Source organism: Balaenoptera physalus (assembly GCF_965194825.1).
Source record: "Balaenoptera physalus genome assembly, chromosome: 12".
Lineage (NCBI taxonomy): Eukaryota > Metazoa > Chordata > Mammalia > Artiodactyla > Balaenopteridae > Balaenoptera > Balaenoptera physalus.
Genome location: NC_138897.1, coordinates 13,757,735 through 13,779,136, shown reverse-complemented (window position 1 = coordinate 13,779,136; position 21,402 = coordinate 13,757,735). Strand labels below are relative to the sequence as shown.

General features: G+C 43.9%; 2 protein-coding genes and 1 long non-coding RNA gene across 11 annotated transcripts in view; 2 read left to right on the top strand and 1 right to left on the bottom strand.

The window, feature by feature from the left end:
• The window catches only part of TNFRSF11A (TNF receptor superfamily member 11a), a 161,854-nt gene that overhangs the window by 135,320 nt on the left and 5,132 nt on the right, over nucleotides 1-21,402 (top strand). Inside the window, exon 11 of one of the 2 annotated variants that reach the window (XR_014251746.1) lies at nucleotides 9,568-9,633. The exons of the other annotated variant lie outside the window; for it this stretch is intronic. The gene's annotated coding sequence lies outside the window, so the exon portion shown is untranslated. Of the gene's footprint in view, nucleotides 1-9,567; nucleotides 9,634-21,402 lie in introns of those variants that run through there. 2 annotated transcript variants of the gene reach the window in all.
• Nucleotides 10,828-12,791, bottom strand: LOC309639569. The gene is made up of 2 exons (XR_014251752.1): nucleotides 12,379-12,791; nucleotides 10,828-11,152 (listed from the first exon to the last, which is right to left on the bottom strand). It is a non-coding gene; the product is annotated as an uncharacterized lncRNA (long non-coding RNA).
• ZCCHC2 (zinc finger CCHC-type containing 2) overlaps nucleotides 12,984-21,402 on the top strand; it is a 52,234-nt gene continuing 43,815 nt past the window's right edge. For all 8 annotated transcript variants that reach the window (XR_014251740.1, XR_014251741.1, XR_014251742.1 and 5 more), the window contains exon 1: nucleotides 12,984-14,276. Coding sequence is in view for 3 of the 8 variants with exons in the window: in XM_082416919.1 (XP_082273045.1) it covers nucleotides 13,335-14,276 (942 nt within the window). In the remaining 5 variants the exon portion in view is untranslated. The remainder of the gene's footprint in view (nucleotides 14,277-21,402) is intronic.

Genomic DNA, 21,402 nt, shown 5'->3' with positions numbered 1-21,402 from the left:
ACCAGGGCAGTTCCTGGTCTCCCTGTGTCCCCCCTCTTCGTCTCCCCACCAGCCCTCAGCTAAGCAAATCTTGGACGTTGTATCAGGACTGGCTACACAATTTGGGGAGCCCAGTGCAAAGTGAAATTGCCAGGCCCTCTGTGAAAAGATTAAGAATTTCAAGATGGGGATAGCAGAGCATCCAAAGAAGCGTAGGGCTCTTCATTTCTGAGCATGGTGTTCTGTCTGCCCAGGTCATGTGCCCTGGTGGTACCCCACCCCTGTCTCCTGTTTCTGGCTCCGTCGTCACTTTATAGCACTATATAGACCCCCTCTCTGACAACAATGAATGTTGTATCCTGTCCAAGCTGCCTGGGACCACTCAGCTGTCCCCCCAGAGCCACCTTCCAAAGCCAGATCAGTTTAATGTCCTCCCAGCCTTTCCCCTCTCACCCCCTCCCTCACATTGCTTGGCATTCAGTTTGCCTGAGAACTTCAGTGGGCCCAACAGAAACCTCGGCTGCCTCTAGAACTCACTATAGGAACGGGAGAGATGGGCCCTGAATGTGAGGGGGCTGGGAGGAAGCATGGCAAGACTGAGGCCCTGAATCAATGGAGGGGGTCAGGCCTGCTGGTCTCTAAGTCCCCTTAGAACCCTGAGAGTCTATATTGAAACTAGGCCGACGTGTACCGTTATCCCTATTTTCACAGATGAGTAAACTGAGACTCAGAGAGGTTAAGTAACTTCAGCAAGATCACATAGCTGGATACATGTTTCATTTTGAGTCTAAATGTAACTTAGGAAAATTTAAGACATCTTTACTCTTGGTAATACTGGATAATATATAGTTACCTGCTAGAACTCTGTTAAGATCAGGACTTTTTTTTTTCAAATAGCTTTGCTGGCTAAGTTTCAGTTTCATTTCATTTTCTTTCTATCATTTAAGTTTCAGTTCTGTTGTCAGGATATTCTCTTTCCCTTTTTAGTGGTATTATCTGATCCTGTTCATTATAATTGTTCATTTGTGCCCTTGAACCTGGTTAAGATACACAAGTTATTCTATGGCAGATATTCCTAAACAAGAAGTTTAAACAGATTTAAAGCTTAGCATCATGCGTATTTATTCTAGCATTAAGCAAAATGCATCTACTTTACTATTACCATAAAGTTTCCCAGTAGCTGCTTCGGTGTCTATGCATCCATGGCTTAACTTACCCCATCTATACATTCCTTGATATGAAAAGGCCAGCAGGAATCTCTGACACCCTAATCAGCCTTCTGTGAATGAACCATATCCAGGGTTTCTGCCTTTGCCAGAAAAAGGACTGATTGAGAACTTCCTGAACTTGCTGGTATTCTGGCCATAAAGTGGAGGAAAGGAGCCTGTGAGCCTCCTCATTCACAGCTTATTCTCAAATCTATCAAAGCCAAACAGGCCAAGGACTCCATGGGACAACATGAACTGGAAAGTGTGAGGAAAGGACTCGAAATAGTGACCAAGTGGTTAGAAAGCTCTTCAGACTTGACAGCACTTAGGGAAAAAGAAAGATTGAACTTCTATTTAGATAGCCAACACATACTTCAGACGCTAAATCATTAAGATATTTAAACTCTAAAAAATTTCTGCTTGAAACTTGAATCCTTGATGACCCTCTATTTTTTAAAATTAATTAATTAATTATTATTATTATTATTGGTTGCGTTGGGTCTTCATTGCTGTGCAGGCTTTCTCTAGTTGCGGCGAGCGGGGGCTACTCTTTGTTATCGTGCACGGGCTTCTCATTGCGGTGGCTTCTCTTGCTGCGGAGCACGGGCTCTAGCCGCGCGGGCTTCAGTAGTTGTGGTTTGCGGGCTCAGGCTCAGTAGTTGTGGCGCTCGGGCTTAGTTGCTCCGCGGCATGTGGGATCTTCCTGGACCAGGGCTCGAACCCGTGTTCCCTGCATTGGCAGGCGGATTCTTAACCATGGTGCCACCTGGGAAGTCCGATGACCCTGTATTTGAAAGTACATGTTTTTCCTTTCCAAAATTAATATATGCCCCATTTTGACAATTTGGAAAACAGATGAAAGTAGAAAGAGAAAAAAATTCAAATTGTAATTTCACCATTAAAGGTAACTCCTCTTAACATTTTCAGGTATTCTTCTCCATTTCTTTTTTCTACTCATATTTTTTGCATATTGCCTTGACCATGCTACTTGTAAAATTTTATACTCTGATTTTTTTCACTTAACATTATATTATAGCATTTCCCTGTGTTGGTACAAATTTTACTAACCCCATTTTTGTAATGGTTACGTACTATTCTCTCATTTGAATATAATGCATTTGCCATTCACTTATTTTTGGACATTAATATTACAAATTATCCTGTTATGAACATGTTTGCATATAAAGTTTGTGTTTTTGTTTGTTTGTTTTGTTTGTTTTTTAGAATTATTTCCTTAGGAATCATTCCCAGAAATAGGTGTATAGTCAGGCATTCCGTATCTGCGGGTTCTGCAGACACAATTCAACTAACCTCGGATCAAAAATATTCGGAAAAAATAAATTTCAGAAAGTTCCAAAAAGCAGAACTTGAATTTTCCATAGGCTGGCAATTATTTACACAGTATTTACATTGCATTAGGTATTATAAGTAATCTAGAGATGATTTAAAGTATACGAGAGGATGTGCATAGGTTATAGGCAAATACTATGCCATTGTATATAAGGGACCTGAGTATCATCAGATTTAGTATCCAAGGGGGTTCTGGAACCTATACTAAATGGTACAAAAAGTTTTAAGATTCTTGACACATAGTGTCACGTTGCTTTACAAAATGATTGTAGCAGTTTACACTCTAAAGTAACCTATTTAACATCAAGGTTCCTAGCAAAATCAGTTACTTAAAGTTGTTTGAAGCAAATATTCCCTTAAAAGAAGTCTCCCACACATCTAATTTATACAAAAATGTCCTTTATTTTACCTATGCCTCTGAAAGGTTTTTAGCAGTTCACTACTGTGACCATATTTGAATTTAAAGATCAAGCTTTAATCAGTTTATTTGTGTGACATGGAGGCCTAAAGAGGAGTATAGAATGTGGTCTGTGTCCCATAGGATAGACAAGAATTACATATAGAAATAATTGGGGGGAAACAGCATTGCTGAAGTGGGTGGTAAGGGCCCCCATAGTTCGGAGGGAGATGAGACTCACGGGGACTGGAATGCCTGGGGAGACAGGTGAGTTCTGTTCCTCTGGAAGTGGTGGAATCTGACACTGAAGGACGGTAAGACCTAGATAAACACAGATGAGATGAGGAGGGCCTTCGAGACTGGGAAAACAGGATTTACAAAGAAGGTTTGCCATAAAAGGAAATGAGGAGACAGTAGGCTAAAATTTACAAGTGATGTAACCTACATTTGTACACTAAATTCTGATGTTCCATCTCCTGATTTGTACTCAAAGAAGTCAGTCCACATAAGCTCATCTGATTTTAGAGCTAGAAGAGATCTTAGCTCAGCCCAATATCTCCCGTATTCTATATTTTTCAAAGGAGGAAGTAGAAAAGAGTGAAGGATTAGAAGCTATATGTTCTAATTCCTAGAACAGTGCTTTTTCTATGGGGTCCTACACTCAGGCACACCAGATGGGAATCTGACAGAGACCAGGTTTATTTAATGCCTTATATTTATATGTTTAAACACACACACACAACATTCTTACAGAGCCTGGGAAAATAATTGGGGGGAGGGGGGTGCCAGGTAGGAGTAATTATATAGATGTGAAAAGGGGACTGTGTTTTCATCAACTTTAAAGTTTAGTTCCATACCCGTATTAGAATATTTTGTGTGGAATGATTAAATGACACGTAACTAAATATTAGAACTATTTATGTCTTTCATACTTAAGTATATTTAAAGAAAGAGTGCAAATATAATCATCACACAAATTAAACTTTTCCTTTAAGTCTTAATAGAAGTCATTCTGCTAAATTTTATGAGGAATGCAATAAATAATAAGATGGAGGGTGTAGCCCCAGGCAACTCACAATTTAACTGAGAAAATAAGATTTAGAAACATATATCTACAATGTGCATACAGATACACAGATAGCTTTGATACAGATAACTTTTACCTATCTTCTATCACATAATCAGTGTCTTACAAAGAGTAGGTACTTGATACATATTTGCTAAACAAATAAATGAAGGAAGGAAAAAAAGGCCATTTCCAGGTGGAATAGCAATAGGAGAGTTCCTGAAAGAGTGAAGATTTGACATTGGTCCTTGAGAGTGGTTAAGATTTAGAAGAATTAGGAGGATGTAAGAAACATTACAGACAAGGAATGAAACAGAAGTCTAATGTGCCTATTTTTGGCAAGTTAGATAAACGTGCTCTCTGACCACTAAAAATTAACTTTCTTCAACAGATAAATGTGGTATACACAGAGGCATGTGAACATACACGTAGGATAAAATTAACAGTACACCTCACCAAGAGGTGATTTTTAGGGCTAGGGGGAAAATACATTCTAAAAGATAGCACTGAAAAATAAATAAACTGTTTGTCCTCAAAAAAATAAACACAACAAAACAAAAAAACACACCCTGAAAACTTTTCCTCAATTATGTTGCTAAAAACTAGAATAGTCCAGAATAGAAAATATACCATTTCCTGAACAGCCTAAGGGATATTAATGATTAGTGATCACATAGTTGCAAAATACTGGTGGATGCTGATTCTCTGCTGGTGTAAAAGATCTGTCAGTTCAGTTCTGTGAGATTGCATGAGGGCAAAGGTGTTACAAATATACACAGATCACTCACTCTGCACACAATACCTTTGCCCCAAATAACCTTCTGCACCTTTTATACAGTGAAAGAATTAGAGCTACTATTCTAGGCACTAGTTCCTAAAATATAAAGTTGTTCTTTCCTCTTTGCAGAATTTTAAACTATAGGCAAAGACATGTGCTATTTATAGATGCAGAACACATGTAAAGAGTTTTTGTTATAACTTTTTTTTCTGCTAAAAGCATTCGTCTTATTTTGAGTGAAAGGGGGCTTACTAGTTATTTAATCTAAATCCTGAAAGTTGTTTGTACATGTGTGTATATATATGATAACACAGTGTAAAGGACAGGAGGTAGGGGTGTTTACAGTCTCTAAGTGGTAAATGAACCTACATATTCCATGACAAAGGAACCTATACAGGAACCTAAGCAGTAGTAAATCAACCTATATATAACAAGGTTTCTACATTTTGTATGAAGTGGAAACATTAAATAAAGTAGAATGAAAAGTTAGGGATGTATATTGTATCCCTATAGAAAGAACTGGGGGGGGGGCAGGGGGTAAGGCAGGGGCAGGATTACCCAAATGACTGAGGGAGAAGCACAGCAAATGTTTTCCCCAAACAGCAACAATAAAATTGGACAAAATTATCAAAAACAACCATCTCAGTACTCTGTAAATACAAAAAGTTGAGAAGAATTTATTTGAGACAACTATTGAACTTCAGTGAGATCAGTGGAAGTTTGTGGCATTTTAGCCTGGGGCTGCTCCCAGCCACCCCTTTCCTCAGCTTCATGGAGAGGTGGCTCTACTCAGGCAGAGTAAGTGATGAGAGACAGCTGCCAGAGCAGGGCAGCATCCAGTAACATATAAGAAGAATGATACATTATGACCAAGTGGGATTTATCCCAGGAATGTAAGGTTGGTTCAACATCTAAATATCATTTAATATAATACACCATATAATAGAATAAAGTGCATACACCACATGATCACCTCAAAAGACCCAGAAAAATATAGGACAAAATCCAATACCTATTCATGATAAAAACTCTCAGCAAACTAGGACTAGAAAGGGACCTCTGCAGTCTATTAAAGGGCATTTATGAAAAATGTACAACTAACATCATACTCAGCAATGAAAGTCTGAATTTTTTCCCCACTAAATTGGGAATAAGGTAAGGATGTCTACTCTCACCACTTCTATTCAACATTGTGCTAGAAATTCTAGCCAGTGCGGACAGGGAAGAAAAAAAAAAGGCATACTGATCCGAAAGGAAAAATAAAACTTGTCTTTATTCAGACTCATGATCCTGTACGTAAAAAATCTTAAAACACACACGTACACAAACACTCACACAACTAGTAGAATGAACAAGTCAGCAAGGTGCAAACTCCAAGATCAACATACAAAAATCAATTGTATTTCCATATACTAGCAATGAACAATCCAAGATTAAAATTAAGAAATCAACATAGTCTTAAGTTAAAAATGTAGCACCCACAAAACTATAGTGTATAATATATATACCCTGCACAGATATACACACATATGTGTGTGCATACTCAAACACATACAATCACAGGAAAATATTGGAAATAAATTGTATAACAGTTACCTCTAGGCTGTGGAATTATGGTTTACTTAAAAATTTTAATTTTAATCAAATTTTTTTTATTAATCAAAATTTTAATAGTGACTGTGTGTGGCTTTTATAGTCAGGAAACACGTGGTAAATTATTCATTAACTAGATGGTATAATGGTTGAAAACAGTGTAGGGTGGCCAATCAGGGTTTGAATCATGTATCAGTCACCTTCTAGCATGAGACCTTGGGAAAATAGCTTAACATTTTAGTCTCGCTTTTCTCATTTATAAAATGGCATATACCATTTTATAGAATGTCACGAAGATTAATTGGCAGGTGGATTCTTAACCACTGTGCCACCAGGGAAGTCTGATTTTGCACTCTTCTTTAGGAACATTTCTGTCTGAGGATGACCTTGCTTGCATTTGGCTGTGGCCCAGGTTTCCTTCAGAATGCACTGACAAACTGACTCTTGGGACACCTTATGACTCTGCAAGCCATTTCAAGTTGATTCTAACCAGCTTCACTCTCTAATTTTTTGAAAGGTCAATATACTGAGGTAACAAATTCGGAAAACCCATTCTCCATTAGGCTTGTGTTCCTTTTACAAATCTTATTATTCTATTTTATATATAGTTTTAAGGGGACTTTGATTAATGTTTTGTCCCATTGACAAGACCAGTTAATTAAGCAACTTTAGGGACTTCCCTGCTGGTGCAGTGGTTAAGACTCCGAGCTCCCAATGCAGGGGGCCCAGGTTCAATCCCTGGTCGGGGAACTAGACCCCGTGTGCCACAACTAAAACATCCCGCATGCAGCAATGAAGATCCTGCAGGCGGCAACGAAGATCCTGTGTGCCGCAACTAAGACCTGGAGCAGCCAAATAAATAAATAGTTTTTAAAAAGCGACTTTAAATGTGCTAAACTCCATTCATAAATTTAACAAATTTTATTTTTTTACTCATCCTGTGGATGTGTATTTGCAATCGCCATTTTTTCCCACTTTATTTTGAAAAAAAAAAAATCGCACCTAAAGAAAGGTGAAATTGTACAATGTTCACCCATATACCCTTCACCTAGATTTGTCTACTGTTAATATTTTGTCACATTTGCTTTATTTCTCTCTATATAATTTTTAAATTAAAAGATTAAATTGTAGATATCATGACATTTCAACGTTCAGTACTTTGGCATGAACCAACGGAAAACATTTTTCTATAAAACCATGATGTCATTCTCACTCAAGAAAGTTAGCATAGATACAGTAACCATATCAAATAAGAAGTCCATATTCAAATTTACCTAATTATTCCCAAAATGTCTTTTACAGTTTTTTAAACCCAGGATCCAATCATAGATCATGAATTGCATTTGGTTGTCATGTCTCTTTAGTTTTCTTTAAGCTACAACAGTCCCCTGCCTGTGTTTGCTTTTATGACGTTGATATTTTGGATGATTCAGGCCCGTGTCTCGTATAATGTCCCCAATCCAGATTTTGTCTCTTTCCCCATGATTAGATTCAGTGTAGACATTTTGGCAAGAATACTGCAAATAGTGTGTGCTTCCAATGACATCCATGACAGGAGGAGGAATGTTAGACTGTCTCATTATTGGTGATGCTAATCGTGACCACATGGTTAAGGTGGTATCCATCAGATTTATTAATGTAAAAGTACCATCCCTCCCTTTTAATTAAGTGAGGTGTTATTTTGAGGACCTGTGAATGTTTTGCTTCCCAACAACTTTGCACCCAGTGGTGAAAATGCCTGGATCAATTATTGCATTTGGTGGTTGCAAAATGATACTTTCCTCCTAAAATTTTCAGCTGGCGTTCTTCTATAAAGAAGCGCTTTCCATGCACCCTTCCCCCCCCCCCTTTTTCTTTGAGAATCCCTGTGAACTTGGATTCTTTTTTATTCACTGGCTCCATCTTATTCTTTTTGATATTCAAATTCTGCTAGATTTGGCCAGTGGGAGCCCCTTCATGTACCAATTTTATAGAGTTTGTTGGCTCATATGTCCATTTGACATATCCCAGTCATTCTGGGTTTCTGAACCAATTGGAGAGAAGTATGGGCTTTCCTGATTGGGTTACTGTTCAAGATCCACGGAGCTGGCAAAGGTATCCCCCAAGCCACACAGGGTCTTTGGGAGAAGCCTGGATACTTGAAGAAAAAAAAAATCAGGCTTCTTTTATGAAGATGGAAGGGTAAGAGATGGCGGGTTTAAGGTGGGCTGACAATCAACAGCTCACCAATAATCTGATGTTACCATATGTTTAAAGAAGTACACGAACTCAGCAAATTCCATTCCAGAGATGCTGCTGGAGCAGAGGTTATTTTTCTATCTAGCAAGTCAGCCTTCCAGAACTTCAATTCTACCTTTCCACAGGTCCCTAGAAGGCAGTGTGATTTTTTTTGGCGGGGTGGTGGTGGTGGGAGAGAGACAGCCCTTGCCTTTTTGAGCGATTGGGTACAAGGTCTATTTGCAAAGCTACCAAAGAACCACACAAGTGCCTAAGGTCATCCAGCTCCTTAATTTCTAACACAAGTTAGAAGCCTGAGGATTTTCCAAACCAAACCACTTCAGAATCAAGTTTATTTCTGGACAGGCCTCAAAGATTGGTGGATTTCAGGGTTTCTCTAAAAGTTTTGATGTACAAGTGGGAAAACTCGGGCAGCCTGGTCAATCTAAGTCCCTAAGAACCTTTCTGACAAGTGGAACCATAACTCCAGCGAGACTCCGAATTTTACCCGATGGTAGTCTTCCAGAAAAGGTGCCATATACCACAGTATTGGGCATGGACTTCCAGCTGATCAATGAGAATACTGTTACAGCATAAATACTGAGGATTTCTTTTTATCTCAAATCTGTCATATTGGGTGTTTCTGTAAACCTTAAAAAAACTTATCCTTTTAATTTTAAGTATGCAATATTTTTTTCCCTTAAGTTGTATGTCAATGAATAATTTACCTGCGTTGTTTGCAAGACTTTTAGACCAGCTTTTTAACTGTAATCTCTAAAGACAATTTAATATTTAATCTCTTAAAATAAATATGATGTAACAAAAGGAAAATATGTGACCTAACTAAACAAAAAATTGTCTTTGAGGTACCTTAAACTCATGACAACTTAAGTGATCAAAACTATAGATTGTAAGTACAATGACACTGGACACATGTGGGGTGCTTCCACAGCATCCATGTCTCCCTTCTTTCCAACAGCCCTGGATTTCTTTTGTGGGATCCACACAGTTCTGAAGAAGCTGCCTCCACTTCTCTGGCTCCAGGATTGATCAGGAACAGGCATGTAACCGAAGCCAATTCAGTTAGAATAAATCTCAGGACTAGCCTGGCAAGGTTGGGACGCTGATGTTTTCTCTTCCCTGCTAGAGGTGATAAGGGTTCAGGTGATCCCCGGAGCTGTTAGCAGTTACTTTTGGTCCCTGGAGCATTATTCGTTCATTGTTTATTTAACAAACATTTAGTAACAACTACTGTGTTCCAGATGTGAAAATATAAGAGTGAATAAAACATGGTTGTCGATGTTAAGATATTTATATTGTAATGGAGGAAACAGGGAGGTATAATGGGGGAGGGGGCAGATAGGTCAACATTCACAAAGACTAAGAGAACAAATTCTTGGTACGGATCAGGTTAGCTGTTGCAGGATATCATCTGAGGTAGACGTGCGTGTAGCTAGGCATCCTTTATATGGAGTAGATGTCATTACCAGTCTGCCTTGAACCATCCAATTAATTGTGGTTTCAGTGAAATTTCTTGCAGTAACTTAATTGCAAAAGGGTTACAAAGCCTCCTCAATCTTCAACCACTGGCTGGTGTCTTAATCCAAAGTATAATCTTAACTTGAAACCAGTCTTCTGGGTACACCATCTTTCATTGTTAAAGAGGCAAATAAAACAAAGTATATTGAATACGCATAAATATCACCTAGGGACAAGACACAATAGCACATTGTGTCCTTAAAGATGTCTTTTACAGGATATATTCCTCTGAAAGATCTGGATACAAACACACACCCACCATTACCACAGCAATACTATTTGGCCCATCTGAATGATTATATAGAAAATATATAAAATACCAGGGAATCTAGAGCAGGTGTTCCCAAAAGGTAGGCCCGGTGGGAGGAATACCTTCCTAGGATGTCTTATTAGAATCATCTGGATAGTTTTTTCCAATAAACACGCCCACACCTCATCTTGGGATTTCCATCTGGGCCCCTCCCTGTTGTAGTACATTGGTCTTAACTGAAGGTGTTCTCTCTCACTTAGGATGGGGTGGAAAAAAACAGAGGCCTGGTCTAATGAGTAGCGGTATGGAGAGGGACCTCTGAAACCATGTACTGGGGCATAAATAGCAAATTATCCAGCTGATGCATGATGACCAGAATCATTAAATCACTGTGTGTCATGTATGTGTAGGAGCTTTGATCACTGCATTTTCTTTTCTTTTTTTTAAATTAATTAATTTATTTTTGGCCGCGTTGGGTCTTTGTTGCTGCGTGCGGGCTTTCTTTAGTTGCAGCAAGTGGGGGCTACTCTTTGTTGTGGTGGCTTCTCTTGTTGCAGAGCACAGGCTCTAGGCACGCGGGCTTCAGTAGTTGTGGCACGTGGGCTCAGTAGTTGTGGCTCGCGGGCTCTAGAGCGCAGGCTCATTAGTTGTGGCGCACAGGCTTAGTTGTCCCGCAGCATGTGGCATCTTCCCGGACCAGGGCTCGAACCTGTGTCTCCTGCATTGGCAGGCGGATTCTTAACCACTGCGCCACCAGGGAAGTCCACTGCATTTTCTAATATGGACGAAAGATAGAAGGACAAAAGTAATCATCATTGATTACAAATCTGAATTCAGACCCAAAATTTATGGATCAAGTATCGTGGGGAGTTCATACCAAATGGCTTCTTGTTGCCAAGGAAGAGCTGAAGACTGTATGCCTGGACCACCTCGATCCTCATCTAAACAGGGTGACTCACTGTGGACCTGTGAGTATCTAGCAAGATTATTATTGGTTGCCTAAAGTATTTCACCCTAAGCTTCAGAAATGTGGGAACAGATGAGATAGAAGATTGCAGGGCAGGTGAGGTTGACAGCAAGAAAGGGGCAAGGACTGTAATAATAAAAGTCCTTGTAAAGTCTTCTCCTGATTGTAATGATTTCTACATCACACCAAAAGAACACAAGGAAATAGCAAATTACAGGAAAGAATGGCTTTCATGTATTTTACTAATCTCAAGTGTGTTGAAAACAATTGCCTCCCTATTTTATCACTGAAACTGATTTAGGCTTTAGTTCAGCCTTTTACTGAATTATAAATTAGCTTCTTAGGGCATAAAGCTGTGGGGTAAAGAGGGCTCAGCATATGCTCTCCCAACAGATGTCCAAATACTTTCAGAAAGACTTTCGTAAAAAGTGATTCTTTTTTTACATACTGCCACAATATAGCTATAATAGGACTTCCTAATTTAAAACATTAAGGATTTTTTTTTAAACCCACCTTTTTAACGTTAACCCTCAAAAGATCCAGTGGGACCTTAAAAATTTAGGTTCCACTGTTTTTTAAAAAGCAACAAACAGTGAGAGAGAGAGAGAGAGAGAGACATTTTGGAGGTCTTTAAACCTTAAAAATGCAACAAAACTTAAAAAAAAAAAAGAAGTTGAAAGCCTGTCAGGTCACAGGGAATTCGCACCGGCATGGGAATTCAAAATGTTAGCATTAGGCACAGAAACGTTTTGTAGCAAATAAAATAATCCCCCAAAGATGGGGGCTTTGGGGGGCTTTTGCTAACTGTCGTGAAAATAATTTCCAAAGAGCATTACAGACCAGAGGCAACTGTTAGGCCAGGGGCGTCCACACCAGCGCGTCCCGCTTCGGCCCAGAGGCCGTGGAACTCCCGCGGGTCGGGTCGCCCCTGCGCCCCCGGCCTCGCCCCGTGCCGCCCGCGGCCCGGGTGAGCGCTCGCCCGGGATCGAGGTGTCCAGGCCCCCCAGCCCACAGCCGCAGCCCAGCTTCCCCACCCTGTTCCCCGATCCGCAATCCGGAGAGTCGACACAGAGATCCCGGTAAAGCTGCGGTGGGAACTGTCCTGTCGCTGACTTCCAGACAGTCGGCCGGGCTGTGGACCGAAGAAGTGCGGGTTAGCGCGCTCCCTCCGGAGGAAGCCCGGTTCCTGGGACGCGTACCACGCGGCCGCGAAGGGAACCCGGCGGCGCTGTGGGGCGGCGGCCCCCACGATGAGGTAGGGCAGAGTCGGTAGTCACAAGCCGTGCTCGGGCCCTTGGAAAAGGTGCAATTCCCCACTTCCCTCTTCACACGTGGGCCTTGCACCCTCCTCGCTGCGCTCCTGCCCATCTAGCCGCCACCCACGGTCCCACAGCGTCCTCCCCACGACCCGCAGGCAACCACCAGACATTAGGACCACGCGGAAGCCGTCCAGAGGGAAGGCGCCTAGAGGGCAGTTGGGCGTGGCTTCTCGGAGAGAGGCGGGCCCCGGGGGCGGGGAGATCTACGCAACCATTGGTTCGGGCTGCTGATTGGCTGAAGTGCCTGCGTGGAGCCCGCAAGCGTCTCCGCCCGGACCAGCCGCTCCTCCTCTTCTCCCAGCCGCTCGGTCCGCACCGGTTCGCGAGGGAACCGCTCAGGTACCGCCGCCACAGCCCAGTGCGGACGACGGGAGAGGAAGGCGGAAGGAGGACACGCTCGCTCGCTTGCTCTCTCCCACCCGCACCCGGCGCGGAGCCCAGGGGGGAGGAGTCACTGCGGGCACGCCCCGCCTCCGGCCCGGGAAGACTACGCCGGCGACCCCGCTGGCTGGCCACCGCCCCCCTTGCCGGCCGAGACCCGCCCCCGGCCCTCCCTTGGCGGCATGGAGGGGCCCCGCTCCTGACGGCCGCGCCGCCGCCTCGGCCCCCGCCCCTCCTCCTGGCCCCTCCCTCCCGCCCCCGCTCGCATGTCCGCACCGCCTTAGCCGAGGATGCTGAGGATGAAGCTGCCGCTGAAGCCGACGCACCCCGCGGAGCCGCCGCCCGAGGCGGAGGAGCCCGAGGCGGACGCGCGGCCAGGCGCGAAGGCGCCGCCGCGCCGCCGCCGCGACTGCCGTCCCCCGCCGCCGCCGCCGCCGCCGCCGCTCTCGGGCCCGCCGCGGGGCCCCCCGCCACAGCCGCCGCCGCCACCCGGGGGGCTCGGGCAGCCTGTTGCTGGCGGATCGGCGGCGGGGGCGGGCATGCCGAGCGGCGGCGGCGGGCCCACGGCGGCGCTGCGCGAGCAGGAGCGGGTGTATGAGTGGTTCGGGCTGGTGCTGGGCTCGGCGCAGCGCCTGGAGTTCATGTGCGGGCTGCTGGACCTGTGCAACCCGCTGGAGCTGCGCTTCCTCGGCTCGTGCCTGGAGGACTTGGCGCGCAAGGACTACCACTACCTGCGCGACTCGGAGGCCAAGGCCAACGGCCTCTCGGACCCGGGGCCGCTGGCCGACTTCCGAGAGCCCGCCGTGCGCTCGCGCCTCATCGTCTACCTGGCGCTGCTGGGTTCCGAGAACCGTGAGGCCGCCGGCCGCCTGCACCGCCTCCTGCCCCAGGTGGACTCGGTGCTAAAGAGCTTGCGCGCGGCCCGGGGCGACGTCTCACGGGGCGGCGCGGAGGACGAGCCCGGAGAGGACGGCGACAACGAGGAGGACGCCGAGAAGGACGGCTCCGGCCCGGAAGGCGGCGGCGCCGAGCCTCAGCCCGGAGGCGGGCTGGGCTTCAGGGCCCAGGAGGAACTGCTGCTGCTCTTCACCATGGCCTCGCTGCACCCGGCGTTCTCCTTCCACCAGCGGGTCACCCTGAGGGAGCACCTGGAGAGGCTCCGCGCCGCGCTCCGCCGGAGCCCCGAAGACGGGGAGGCGGAGCCGTGCAACTTTGCCGGCCCCAGGGCCCAGGTAAGGCGCGCCAGCCTCCCTGCGCCCGCGGGGCGGTCACTGCCCCGGCGGCCTCCCCGGCCTGCCTTTCGGACGCCCCTTGGCCGAGCCTCACCCCGGCGCAGGTGGCTCGGCATCCCCAGCCCAGGCTCCCAGCCCCAGAACACTAATCTGCGTTTTGCTGGGCCGCTCAGTTGCACTCCGCCCCCCTCCCCCCGCCCCTACACACACGGGTACCCGCCATAACAGAATGCTCTAGAAGTCTCTTCCGTGCCGGAGTTGCCACGGAAAACATGGAGCTCTCAGCCCCGTCCCCCTCTCGGATGAAGGGTCTCGGGACCTTTTTGGCTTTGAGCATCTCGACGTGTTGGGAAAGGCGAAGCGCTAGGGGAGCCTGTGTGTTGGCCGCAGTCAGCCCTGGGCTGAGCTTTCCCTTTCCTGCCGCCTGGCGCTCTGGTCACGTTGTAAAGCTCTGCCTGGCCCCTCGGTGAGGCGTCCTAAAGGTGCGCTCCCGGCGTGTGGCCCTGTCTTTGATACAGAGGGGCTCTTTTTGCTCAGTGTATGCCTGAGTTAAAGGGAGTCGTAGGGTCTTTTGGCTCCTGCTCAGAGAACTTCATGTTCCCAGAAAAACGTCAGATGTGGAGACCCGCGAAATGACTCAGATAAGTCGTAGCGCAGGTTGTCTGGGTAAAGAAACCCCTCCTGGGGCGGTTGGTTATGCCCTTTGCCTCTGGCGTGTCCTGGTTTCTAACGGGTTTGAGTTGTGCTTACACATTTGGGTACGGGGATGTTTGTTGGTCCTTTGCTGAGGCATAAGTGTTTTCTAAAAAGTTATTAAACGCCAAAGTGTAGAAGACGAGAATTAAGATAAGTCATTTGTCGCAAACATTAAAGAAAATAATTTTATATGGCCACGAAAGCAATTTAATAATAATCTAGGCCCAATATAAAGTCCTTGAGCGTCACAATTTTATGGAGTAGTAGCTTTTATTTAGAGTAAAACCCGAACAGTAAGTTTATTTTCGTGGTTCACAACTATTTAAAAAGTATTTATTTGGATGCCATGTTTTTCAACTTGGGTGATCTCCAGGATGATATATTGGAAAGGGGGAGTTTTTTCACTCCTTGCTTGAAAGTTAATTCAACTTATATATCTGCTGCCGTTCAATACCTTGGAATTAAAACTGGGCATTGTATTTCTCTACTGGCTGTGTGGACTCAGCACCCATAGAATCAAAGGAATTTGGGGGCTGGAAGGGATTTAGGGATAATCTAGGCTGAACCCCTCCTTTTTAAAATGAGGCTTCTGTGAGGTGACTAACTCACATTTTAGGACATACTTTATCAAACTCAGATGTAGTAACGCTAGTATCCAGAATTTTCTTGGTGAGCTTGAAATATTATCTTCCAATGTCTATTTACTACTAGCATGCAACTGTGTATACTGATGGTATAAGCCCTTACCACTCTTCTTCAGCCTACTCACTAAAATAATTACAAAAAAATCTTGCGCCCGTCATTAAATTTAGAGAAGCAAGTCTGAACTCAGAAGCAGTACTTATATATCTTTAAAAAAATTTTTTTTCTTGTAATAGTATATATTGTAAAGATAATCTTAGAGCGTAGATATAATCAAAATGCCCCACAGTGGAGCAGTTTATATTATTCCATTCATATCATTCCAACAAGGGTAACCGATTTCTGGTTTTAAATGCTGAGTCTTTTTTTTTGCCTTTAAAATTTGCTTATAGTGTGTTGGAAGGTGACTAGACAAGGAGAGAGAAGCATGAAAACCACAGTAGTGAAATTTTTATCTTGACTGCAGTGTGTGGCCTTTTCTGGCAACCAGTGAGTGCTGGGAAGAGTGGACAAAGTGAGGCTGGGCATCCTGCTATTAATTTCAGCACATCATTACTTCTCAGGCAGTGCCTTGTACTGTGGCCATCAGTAGAAGTGGGGGAATAAATAATAGGGGATACACACACTACAGGTGACACTGAAAGCTATTTCTAGACGTTGGTGTTGTGATGAACTTTTTTTCTCCACTAGTTGTTTAGGGTTACCGTTAACAAGTCACTTACGTCTCACTAAATTGTTACTCCCCCACACTTTCTGCTGGTTGGCGTGGGCTCGGAGGCCCTCAGCTGTGGCTTGTTCTGGCCTTGAAGACATTTCCGTGGATCTTATTGCTCCCAGGCTCTCTCTCTAGAGGCGGCAGATGGGGGTGGATTGATTTCAGTCCCTGTTCACTGCAGTCCAACCCAGCTGTTCCGCGGCCTTGCGCCGTCGATGCACTCGAGGGAGGGACGGCCCACCTCCGAGTCTGCAGGGAGGTGCCCGAGGCTCGCGCCCGAGGGCCGCGCGGTCACGCGCCGCCGCCGACCGGCGGACGGCGACTGGGGGCCCGTCCTGCGGGGCTCCTCCCCTCCCCCGCCCTGTAAGATGGCGGCCGCCCGCTCCCACGTGACTGGCGCTGGCCCCGCCCCCGAGGGAGCGGGCTGAGGACGGGCCGCGCTTCCAAGGGGGTGTCCCTTAGGCCTTCGCTGGGCGAGGCGGAGACGCAGGGTCGAGCGAAGAACCCGGTGGATTGCATGGTGCCCTCTGGGAATGGCAAAGGGGAGTTCTTGTGGCAGCCTTTTTTGGCCCCGGAAGTAACCTTTTAGACCCATACTTGTAACTTTTTCATTGCTTAGGAATAATTCTATTTCTTCACTAGTGTTTTAAGCATCACCTATACTCAATGGATGAAGTAGAACTAATTTTAATTTTCTGTTGGAGTAAGGGTATACTAGCCATGACTTTTATGGGAAGTTTTAGGTTGGTTTGGCTGCAGCAAAGAATACAAACAGTTCACTTAATAAATGCCTTTTGGGAGAGGCTTTTAGAAGATCACAGTTAAGCAGTGATTATTTTAGTAGCAAATGGGAGCTATTGGGTATCCTCCTCCAGTTACTTACATTTTTCTCTGCAGTGGTTTCCTCAGGTAAGGAGAATTCAGGGAAAATCTCACTTATACCGTAAGTTAATATACCATTAATTTTTCTGCAAATTAACTCATGTAATATATATCTTTTTTTTGTTGTTTTTAATTACCTTTTGTGGATTTTTTTGTGGGGTAGGGGACAGGAAGTGTGTTGTAGAGGCTATCAAAGCGTTGAAGAGTGATAGCCATGTTTAGTAGAGCACTAGACTTGGAGGCTTAAATTCCAGCTCTGCCACTTACTTCGTAATATTAACCAGGCCACTTAAATCCGTGAGCCTCACTCTGATCTGTAAAATGGGAATAATAACTTATTCTTAAGGTTATGGTGATTGAATTAAGGAGATACGATGCAAAATAATTCACACTGTCTTGAGCACAAATTCTTTGAGAATGACGTTCAGTGCGTTTTCTTTTCCACTAAGATGCAGCCATCCAGATTGTTACATCAGTTGTTTTCAGGAGTAGGTTTTCTTTTCTTTTCTTTTTTTTTTTTTTACTCTAATAGAAGTCTATACATAATAGTATTTTCTATATTCTCTATTACCATACCTCTAAATTGATTGTTCAGGAAGGATAAGTAATTAAGCTGGTGTGTGAGACACATTTGGGGCAGTTTTGTTAATTCTTACATTGTAAAGATCTGGTATGCTACAGATAAGCCCAAAGGAAGCATTTCTCTGGGTCACAAATCATTAAAATATGTATTTTCCCCATATTGGATTTGGAGATGGGAATAGAGAAAATACATATTTTGAATTTGGATTATCATGAACTCCTGTGCAACCATAATCTACTTAAATCTTTTTCACATTTAGTTAGGATGATGTAAAGCTATTTTGCAGTTTTGTTAAGTTATGTAATTTTTCGTTTATTTCAGAGTACAGCCTGGAATCCATGGATAATTAAACATTTTATGCCTTTTTTATAGAAGCTATTAAATTGGCTGATGTTTAAGCACATTTAATATTTTTGTTCTTCTTGAGAAATATTAAGCTTAATTTTTTTTTTTAAGAAAAGCAAAAAAAGCCTGAACTACCCTCAAAGCAGACTGAGCTTCACTTTTATCAACCGTGTTTCCATTATGGAGGACTGTGTTGTCACAGCGCTCCTTTTCTTCACAGAGAGTGCTTTGTTACACAAGCCGCCTTCATTCAGGCTGTGTAGACAGTCACTCCAGAAGGGAAGTGCCTAATCGGGTGTTTATGTCACAGGTGGCAGAGCTGCTGGGCGCTCAGTAGTCCGTTTCCTTCTGTTCTTCCTATGCTCCAGGGAACGTTTGGCTTTAATGCCCTTCTAAATGTCTTAGTTCATTAGGCCTGTTTAATGCTCATTCAAGAAATAATTTGAGGTCAGGTTTAGGTTTTGAAGAGGTCATTTTTGCAAGTTATTTGGTTTTTCAAGTTTCAGACTGCCTAGTATTGAATGGGGGTCTCATAACCATTTATTGCATGTAACTGCTGTGAAGATGAACGTGATAACGTACATGAAAATGCTTGGTAAACACGAGTGAGATAGGTCAACCCATTTGTCTGTTGATGGTTCCAAGAGTGGATAGCACAATTTGGTTGCAGTGGATGAACAGAAATACAGAAGCCTGAAGAGATGATAGGGGTTGGGTTGCAGAGGGCCTTGAAGGTCAGATGAAAGAAACTGGTTGCAGTGGGAGCAGGTGGAAATTTGTGTGTCTCCCTGAAATGTTCACTGTCACTTTAAATTCATATGTATGAAAAGAATGCATCACTGATTTGTTAAAAAGAAAAAGATCTTCCAGACTCATCCAGTTTTCTCAATGGCACCATTATATTCCTAGTCACTCTGATTTGCTTGATAATCTTAATCCTCTCCACCCTCATATGCTGAATCCACTCTTTTCTCATCCTTGCTCACACCATTCTGTTCTGGGACCTTTATCTCTGATTCCCTTGCTTTCCGCCTTCCGACTTTTTACCTGTTGGATACCACTGCCAGATACATCTTCCTAAAGCAATATTTAATCATATCACGTTTTCTTACAGTGACTGATGGAACGTGGTCTCTAATAGGTCTTTGGACTCAAAATCTTTCTTCTGCTCCTTCCTCTCACGTCTGTTCTTTTATTTAAGGCTGACTCATGCCATCACTTCTTGCATGTTGTTCTCTGGAATTGTCCCTATGGTAATCTTCTCCTAAGAGTCTTTGCTGCCTCTGCATTCCAGTAGCGTGTATATTCTGTGTTACAATTTCGGTACGTATCCTATGATTCTCTTTTTTTTTCTTTAACTTTGAATTATTTTTAACTTAAAATCCAGGGGGGAAGGTCAATTTTATAAGTTCCCCAAAGACTCAGGCATGACGTCTCATTTTTTTTTGTCAACATTGCATATGTTGTAAGTGTTCAGTCAAAATTTCCTATGCTTAGTATATTTCAAATATAGCTCTGAAAAATACCATTATGATTAATTGCTCTAAGACAATTAGAGTGCATCAGGAAGTGATTTTTGGGGGAGGGGGGTTGGTGAATTATCAGCTACTTTATGGTTACTTGCAGCCATGTAGTATAGGCACAGTTGTTTTGGAAATAATAGAAGGAATTGTTCCTTTAGGTAGGAAGCATGGAGCAATATAGATTTGAACTGAAGCTTCAATGAGTGAATGCTGAATAGTTGTGCTTATTAATTATTCTTTCAAAATCAGGTCGTGTGTTATGTACACCACTCCCTAAATTAACTAAGCTTTTGTGTGTAGGGGTGCATGTTGGTGCAAACCTATGGGTGATGTTTTGATAGGACGGAAAAAGTCACAACTTACAAACTGTATTATTGTTTGGGTAGTTGTAGTTACTGTCGCCCAGTGTTGATCTCTGACTCGTGATTTGCTTGAGGGGTGGTGGGAGCCAGATGTGGAATTGAGATAGTACCTTGCTTATGATCTGAAAGTTAAAAACTTTGGTCACTCAAGTGAGCAGTTTATAATCTAAGAATTGTGGGGTTTTTATGTTTCTTGTTAGGAACGTTTAAATGGGGAGAGTTAAGAAGCATAATGTTCCCTCAGTGTAATGGATTTTTGTTTTGGGTATCAAACGCTTGAAATTCTCTAGTGGTCCTGGAAGGAACAGCATGGTCGTGTGTCAGCCACAGTGCTGTGGTGCTTGGAGAAGACTTCCTCAGGAAAGAGGTCAAACACTTACAGAGAGGGTGATGTTGAGTGGTTTTGTTAGTTTGGGGAAGGTGCCTGTTCTCCCAGTCGGTATTAAGCACAAGTCCTAATGCAGTGTTTCCCAACACTAATAATTACCGACCTGTAAGTCACTTTCTGTCAAGGATGCTTCATAAGCTTTATAAGCTACAATTTCCACATGGTCCCAGGAACATTTCTCCACTGGGGGTGAAGGCTGTGCTTCAGCTAGAAGTCCCTGCAGTGCCATTTGGCGGTCAGGCTCCTGAGCCCAGGCTCACCTCCTACCAAGATCCTTTGGTGTCTCCTGTGGGGTGGGGCTGTGTAGGAGAGGGCAGTTTGGTCATATACGGGCTGGGGAGGAGAGACACATCCTCGCTAGATCCTTCTGTACTCATGCTCATGGGTGCGTTCTTTTCAACTCACCCAAGAAACATTCTGGCAAAGTGGGGATTTAAAGATCTGGGGGCTGCTAGCCCAGGGATGTAGCAGTTCTTGTTCAGCCTCCTAATTCCAGGGTAAAAGAAGAGATCTTTCCCCTTCTGTGGTAGGAGAGCAAGAAGGTTGGTAAAGGAAACAGATGCTGATGTTAAAGGGGGGGGGGGTACCCCAGCTTTGGTCTAGGCTGGAAGCCATTACCACTACTCCCTGCATTCTATACCTTTGTAGCTTTGTGGTCCAATAGTTTATATTTTTTCACCAGTCCACCTGTCAACTACAGATGGCGCTATTGAGGTTCAAAGAGCAGAAACACAAAGGGAGTTTCATAAACGTCACACATCCAGGCTGGTTCTCGGGTAAAAACTGCTGCCCTCACTTCTTTCATTCTCTACTCTCCTCATCCCCAGTAGGCTTTTGTATCAGGGTTCTTCTGCTAGATCTTCCCTAATTGTGCATCCTACAGGTTCAGTTCTCTAGAAAAGACGATGACATCGACAATTTTAAGGTTTTTTATTTGTAATAAATTCAGAGCTCCCCAGAATACGTAGAAAGTTACAGTGAGTCAAGTTT